Below are 7,638 nucleotides of genomic sequence, written 5' to 3'. Positions count from 1 at the left end.
TTCCGCTGCTCCGTTGCTGCTCAATTATTCATTTCCCAAATTACGTCACCGGAGGAGCAGCGTTCCGGTCTTCGGGAGAGGACTAGGGAGTGTGTATATGTTTGTCTCTTCCTCCTATTCCACTTTCACCGCACACCGATATGCCGGCAAGGCGTGTACTTGGCTATCCTTTAAACGCGTCGTCCACAAGGGGGCTACCGGCCACCGGGGAGAGCGAGAGAGAGAGAGAGAGAGAGAGAGCGGCCTTAAAATAGAACCCCGAGGGTAATGATAACCATCGTCCCGTGCCGTCGTTGGCCGCATGCAATAATCGATAAGTCAACACATAAACAACTCGAGCGCCAACCATACACGCGGACGGTCCACGCCATGGCCCTTCTGTCTCTGTCTCTTGTGTACCCCTTTCGTGAACCGGAACCACCGTCCGAGGAGCGGGCCGAGCGTCCGCGGAGACAGGTGTGGCACTCAAAGGGAAACTCCATCAACCGCCCTGGTGTGGATGTGTCTCGTATATGGGACACTAGGGGTCACCGCGGTGACACCGGAAGACTGGCCAGCAAACCAGTGAACCACCACGAGTTCGAAGGCGCCTCAAACACCGGACACCATGAGCCGACGACGGACTATTTATAGCCTTGGATCACTCTGCGCGAAATTGACACGGTCTGTCCACTTCCTTCCTGTGCTTCCTTGTGGTTGTTGTGGTGTTCGTGATGATGGTACATGTCGGTGCTGCTAGTGGTGGTGGCGATGAGGAGCGAATGGAGCACTCCAGCAGCGGAACGAAACCATCAAAGCCATATCGAGCCGGCCGAGGGAAGTTCCGACGGGATACTTTGTATCGTAAATGGATTCTGGCATACCGGCCAGTATTGGCCCGTTCTTCAGCCCACGCCCGGCTAGTTATGGCTCATTAGTATTGTCCCCCCGTCCCCCATTTGGCGTTCCCGCTGTGTGGTGTTTGTGGTTGAAGCGTCGGGATACGGCGAGCAATCTAACCATCGGTCTTGCGCTTTAACTGTCGGACTGTCGGCTTGTGATCTAACTATCGGCACAAATATTAAATGGATTGCATAAAACGCATTCTTCATTGTTCTACAATCTCGCGCGCATTGCGTTGTAGTGATAGTCTTCCTTTGAAGATGCGAAACTACTCAGTGTACTTCGAATACTGAGGTGTAGCGTCACTCTAGTGCTATTAATTACATTTCACCTTCGCACGGATCCCTGTCTACTGCCCCCATGGATAGACCCTATCAATTACATTCCCATTAACATGACCTTCCCATAGACACGGCGCTAATGGCCTCTCCCTCGTCCCCTTCGCTAGCACCGCGAGCTGACGTAGAAGATCTTCACCACGAAACATCACCACGATCAATACTTGAACGTGCTTCAACCGTTGCAGGACCTGAGCCATTGTTTCGAACATGCTTATCGATCGATTTAGGTTTTTTTCTCCTTCTATTTGGAAGCTGGAGTCCACCCCGGACGCTGAACGTCATTGTTTAGGTGCCGCGTCAGCTCATTTTCCTTGAAGGTCACTCTTGGCTCGCTCTCTCTCTCTTTCTCTTAGCCATATCGCACGTAACCGATCGTGAAGCCACTTTCGTGTAGCCACCACGCTTTCATTCAGTTCGCGCCACGTGCCTGAAGTAAGGTTTGGGGTCTGGGCCTCGAATCCCCCCCCTTGACCTCGCCGAAAGCATAAAGCGTTGCCTTGCATATTAACGGGATCGAATCGTTAAAATTAGCGACGCAACGGTGCACGGTTTGCGGTTTCCCCGCAGAAAACCTCCATTGGAACCTCCCAGTTGATGGCCTGAGCTGGCTGATCAACAACAAAGCACCGGAAGGAGCTCCTTGTGCAGCTCACCATTAGTGCACCACTCGCTCGCTCTCTATCTCTCTCTCTCTCTCTCTCTCTCTCTCTCTCTCTGTCTCTCGCTCGCTTTCTGTGTTCTCATTTCTATTGTTTCGCCTCCATCCAGTCTATTAGTTGGGGCTGAAACCACTTTGCATTGCGGGTAACGCGGTATGAGCACGCGACTCTACGCCAGTCCGCTAGCACCGGTCCGACAGAGTCTGACAGTGACAGACGCGGCACTCTTGAGTGTGACTGGAAAAATCTGGGCCATGTCATGCTGGTCTGATGCATGATGATGCATCATCGTCACGGAGTGCCACTAGATCCATCACCATAAACAATGGGGCGAAGGGGAAAAAGGGGGAGAGCACTAGCTAATGCTGCATTCACCATGTTCGCTTACGCTCTTGCTGTGTGATGCAGCTCCATCCAGCAGTGTAGCGCCATTATGAACGAAAGTTTTCAACGGCATTGCAGCAGAAAGAGCGGCACCAGACAGGTATGTCGCCAGGTTACGGAGGACTCCACACTCAATGGAAACTAAATGGATTCGTATTAAAAGGAGCTCCCAGCACCAGCATAGTGCGCTCTTGTAATGTATGTTATTGGCAGCGAATGGAAACAACTTTGGAACGGACATCACTGTTGCTATCCACGTCGTCTTACGCAGTTTCCTCATTCCACTTTCATCGATCGATCGAAACCAACCCATGACGTAGGTACGAACGTTAATCCTTGCCATGCTCCACTGGTGTGGATCAAAGTGATAATTCGTGCGTGATGGAAAGAGATGATGGCGGACGGCGCGCTCCAACTGAAGCGAAACGTAAACAAACCAAACTTGGGCTGCTGATCCAGGTCAATCCGATGGCAGCTATCGGCTTACCCGGGGCTACAACTTTCGGAGCTCCAAAAATGTGTGCTGTTTTAGCGAAAATTTTCCCCTCATAAAGGCTTTTCCACCTCGAACTCGGTTGGCATTGGCAGGGAGTGCATGGAGCGAGGGCTAGATAGCGCGGAAGGTCGACAAGGTGACAAATCGGTTCAATAAATAGCACCGAGTGCATTGATTTTTTTTGCTCCACCAGCTCCACTACCACCAGCAGCAGTAGCAGCAGCTGCTGCAGCGACACCCACAGTCCGTGGTGCAGTTCGTTCGCTTCACGCGAAGGACGCAAACACTTCCAGTGTGCCTGAAGGCCTCCTGAATGCTGCATTGGCATTCGAACAGTTACTTATTTTCCTGATTTTCCCCACACAGAATGCAAGCTGGTTCCCCGGTTAGTGTTGTTGAATGTAGCACAGAATACGTCATTCAGTGGCCATTAAGTCTCAACCGACGTGATGTATTCCTGATGCAGACTAAACCACGAAAGTCTCTGTCTGTTCGCGCTAGAATCACGAATCAATCAACCACTACCGGATACGACACCACACCGTCCCGTACTATCGCCTAATCAATCCGCACGGTTCCGGTTTTTGGTTCCGCGAACCCGCGACAGTATGTGGCGCACAGTATGTGAGCAAGGAGGTTGGCCCCCGGCGGGGGAAACACTGACTAACATCACACAGCGGACAGTCCGGAGGCCACCAGACCTGTTCCGCATGCCACTCGCGACGCGACGTCCGTTTTTTGCGCGATTTCACAGTATGACGTTTGCTGTTCGAGGCCGAGGCCGTGGCCGAGCACACCGACCGAGGGATTCGCGCGGGGGAGGAGGGAGGTATGAAATTCGAAACAAACAAACCGACAAAATGGTGAACCGTCAAGCTACCCAGAATACCCAGGACACGCGCACACACAAGCACACATACACTTTTCACGTGCAGGATCGAGCCAAGCCCTGCTTCGGTGAAGCCCTACCAGATGGCGCTTCGGTAACGGTAACACTACACCACCGTTCTCTCGTTCCCTCGTTTTTTCTCTCTTTGTCGTACGAGTTTCACTTTGCTGCCGTCTCGATCACACACTTGTCGCACTATTCCGTTCACTCTCGTTCAGCTCTGTTCAGCGTTCCAGCAGCAAACAGCCGTCCAGCAGCCGCCACACCGCGCGCACACAGCGAGGGACGGCGATGACGAAAGCAGGAGCGAGTAATCGAGAGCTTCGTTCGGTCGCAACCGAAGCCAATCACCAACACCAACAACGCTGCACACCGAAGGGAAAACCAGGGGCCCTACCACGGGGCCGACCGCTTCTGAAAAGGGCTGCTGTTCCCTTGCTGTTGCTGCTGCTGCTGGTCAGCTTATGTTTAGCCCTGGAAAGTCCCTGCGTAATGTCCCACATGGGACACATCTGTGGGTCCATTTTGCATTCAGGCGTTCTGTTGCTGCATGGCCACTACGGATGCTATTTTTATGATCCTTCTTTTCTTCCTCCATTTGGGCCTACCCTTCACTTCTCGTCGGCAAGCGGCTTCTAAGCGCGCCTCTCCGGACACTCTACGCTAACTGCATCGACCATATGCACGGTACAAAGGCTGGCTGGCTGGCATGAGGTCTACTGTGCTCCCTTGTTCCCACTGATAAGGGGGAGCCACACAAAAGGGGAAAACTGCAGAACAAACACATTAAAAGAATATTATGTGTATGTGAGAGGGAGAGAGAGAGAGAGAGAGCGCGCTTTCCCTAGTGTCGAACAGGGGCAGGGGGAAGATGGCGCCGAGCACCACGCCGTTGCCCTGATTTTCGGTGTCACAATAGTGGTGTAGGTGGTGGTGGTGTTGTAGGGTTGGCTGTGAAAACCAATCCACCTGGATTGGAAAAAAACACAGGAGAACATAACGGGTGCTCCGTCAATGGGAAGCAGCTCAACGTTCAGCCCCATGTGCAGAAGCGCACAAAGCGCACAACACTACGTTTTATGCTTGGCCCTAATGCGGGTTTAATATTTGAAACAGAGGAATTAATCTATTCTCTCCCTTCTTTCTCTCTCTCTCCCTGCATCTCTCCTTCTCTCTTAGTACATTCGATACTTTTTCTCCCTCTCTCTCACACTCTCTCTTGCTCTCTCTCCCTATCTCTGCTGCTCTCCCCCTTTCTCTCTTTTATAGCTTATCTTTCATCTAGACCCATTTATTGGAAGAGAAATAAGGTCAAGTAGGAAGTACAAGGAAGCATCATTGCTAGCGATTGCTCAGGAGCAGCACCAGCACCTCATGTAAGTCTCTCCTCTTCCTTCAACGGGTGGTGCCACCACACGGCACGGCAGTGACACGATTTCAGCGCTCAAATCAAATTAAGGTAATTAAATTTTAAAAATCTCGATCACTGTCACCAGCCTAGCGCCAGGCAGGCAGCCACGAACGCACACAAACACAAACACACAGTAACGTCGACTCCGTTGGTCTGATGGTGATGATGATAATGGTGGTGGCCGCGAACTCATGACGAAAATTTCGGAGGTGGGTGGGGCGAGGCTTTTCTCGAGCACACTTTTCACTTCACTTGCGATTGCATTGCACCCCCTCGGCGCTCCTTCACACCCGCAGCCCCCGCAATTGGAGCCGTCTCGTTGGCATCGCATCGGCCACGGAGGCGCAGAGGGCGAATTATTGATTTTTTGTTGCCACTTATTTTACACAGCACTTTCACGAGCCATGGCAGCTGTAAGGCGTCACGTATTTGCACGATTTTTTTCCACTCCCCGCAACCCGATTGAGAGCATTTTTAATTGAGACAATGAGCGGGTTGAAACCCCACCCCCAACCTTCCCCATCACCGCACCTACCCTTAAAGCACTGGACGAGGAGTTAACCCATCACCACTAACGCACTAACTGGTACACATTCCTTAGCGGCTGCACCTTAGTTGGTTGCACAATTTCATAAAGCTACACGCCTTCCTGTACTAGGAGACACTTGTTTCTTCTTTTTTTCTGCTGCTGCTGCTGCTTCTTGATGATGATGATGATGGTCTCCCTTTCCACCGTTCACAGGCGCTAGCTAGGCACTGGCACACGGAACGCGTACAAAGAGCTGGAACTCTGGCAACCGAATGCGACCCGATCCACGCTGGAACATCCTTTTTTCCTATCCCGTCGACCATCGGCGATTCACTCGGATCATCGGTTCAATTGGTTCATTTCCAAAAACGCGCGCGCGTGCACTCACAAACACAATGCACAAAAACACAGGTGACACGCACACGAGGCAACGAACGGGCACGCGATGGAGAAGCACGTGTAGCGGCGACGCGGTGCACATGCGCCGAGGCGATGATTACGCGCGGTTTGTTTTGATCCGTACGTTGTGGCCGCTGGTGGTCTGGTGGTTGTAAACAATGCACTTTCCCTAGTTGTTGTGGCACTCCGGTGGATCACGCAGTGATTTGGCGGACCAGCAGCATCATCAACACCTCTTCTTTGGGGGTTTTACCGTTTTTGAGTTGATTTTATTGATCTAAAACCCTTTGTAATTTGGAATTTTGAGCAAGGTGCTATAAAATATCTAACAATTGATTGAGTATGGTGAAAGATGAATGCTTTTTAGACGTGGTTTTTAGTTACGAAAACGTGAAACATCAGGCGCCTCCATCGAAAACAAAACGATGTTGTTTTTAATTTCCAGTTTGTATGGCATACAAAAACAACCTTCCTGTTAGTAATCTTTACCAAATAGAGTTATTCTAACCCGTTACGAATGAAACACAGACATTAGATCATGATAAAATGCGAAAAATGAGTAAAACATCAGGCGCCTCCATCAGCACTTTTTGCTAATGCAATAAAATTTGGCTTAATAAAATAATTAGGCCGATTTGATTATTTTCTGACCTAGAATAGCGTTGATTTTAACTCATCACGTTAAATTAATTAAATTGCTGTTAGTTAACAATGAAAATAACGGTTGGCGCTCTTTTCATAATGCAAACACTGTTCACTATTCCGGGGCACGCTGCTCGAAAACATCGTCGATTTCTTCTCGAAATGCCCTGCTCGACTTCGACTACTGTTCGAATTCGAAACTGAAATATTTCATTTCGAAACTGCAACTCGTGCTTAGTAGTTCCCGCCGGACGATATGGTTTCTAAACAGCAGTTTACCAAATTACCCATCCAAAAACCCACCAGAACCCATCGGAATCCGTGCAAAGTTATCCCAAAAACTGGTACAGGATACTTACATAATGTCTCCCAGCTTCAGTCTTGTTTGAATTAGTGCACAGCTCTTGTGGTCGCTGGTTGTAACGGCTCGCCGTCGCCGCGGCGACACCCGCGGTGTGTTCACCCCATCCGGAGGCTCTAGCTGCAGGTTCAGGTTGTTGCCCAAGCGCACCATTGGCGACGAACCTCGTCGACGGGTCGACATATGCCGACCTCCTACGCTACCGATCATCTGTGAAGGAAGAAGAAGCGAAAACATAATTCTCCTGCTAGTTCCAGCCATCCGCAGTGTGGTCAATCGTTTTGCACCTTCGGTTCGTTAAAAGATTAATCTTTTATAGCACGGTTCGATGTATTTACCACGCACAAACGTCTGAAAATGGAAAGGTCTGGAAAGCGTTGCGGAAAGTTTGCTTAGCGTTTCATTTTAATGACGTTGCACTTTCGTGATAACGAGTCTGCTGCTGATCAACGCTGCACCCAGGGGTTGGCAACGTTTGCCGGCAAGTTTCCGTCCGTCATGGCAGCACTTGTTTGACCGACAAATAGAACGATGAACTTTCAATGGGGCAAGGGAAAGACGTGGTTATTAAAGGTGAATGTGGTCTCGGTCTCCGGCAGCGCAATGCAACTCAACCGTCGCCTCCAGTCGCTGGCCGTCATGCAA

At 50.5% G+C, this 7,638-nt stretch overlaps 1 protein-coding gene across 12 annotated transcripts in view; it reads right to left on the bottom strand.

Annotated features, from left to right (window-relative positions):
- Positions 1–7,110, bottom strand: part of LOC126573154 (voltage-dependent calcium channel type A subunit alpha-1) — a 46,160-nt gene extending 39,050 nt beyond the window's left edge. For 9 of the 12 annotated variants that reach the window (XM_050233074.1, XM_050233077.1, XM_050233073.1 and 6 more), the window contains exon 1: positions 6,992–7,109. In XM_050233074.1, coding sequence (XP_050089031.1) covers positions 6,992–6,993 — 2 coding nt within the window. In that variant the 5' untranslated portion in view covers positions 6,994–7,109. Of the gene's footprint in view, positions 1–5,597; positions 5,782–6,991 lie in introns of those variants that run through there. The other 3 variants (XM_050233081.1, XM_050233082.1, XM_050233080.1) reach the window with 2 other exon arrangements.
- Between the last annotated feature and the right edge of the window lie 528 nt (positions 7,111–7,638).

The sequence above is a fragment of the Anopheles aquasalis genome, chromosome 2 (genome assembly GCF_943734665.1).
Source record: "Anopheles aquasalis chromosome 2, idAnoAquaMG_Q_19, whole genome shotgun sequence".
Lineage (NCBI taxonomy): Eukaryota > Metazoa > Arthropoda > Insecta > Diptera > Culicidae > Anopheles > Anopheles aquasalis.
The sequence above is the reverse complement of the archived record's forward strand: the minus strand, read 5'-3'. Positions and strand labels throughout refer to the sequence as shown.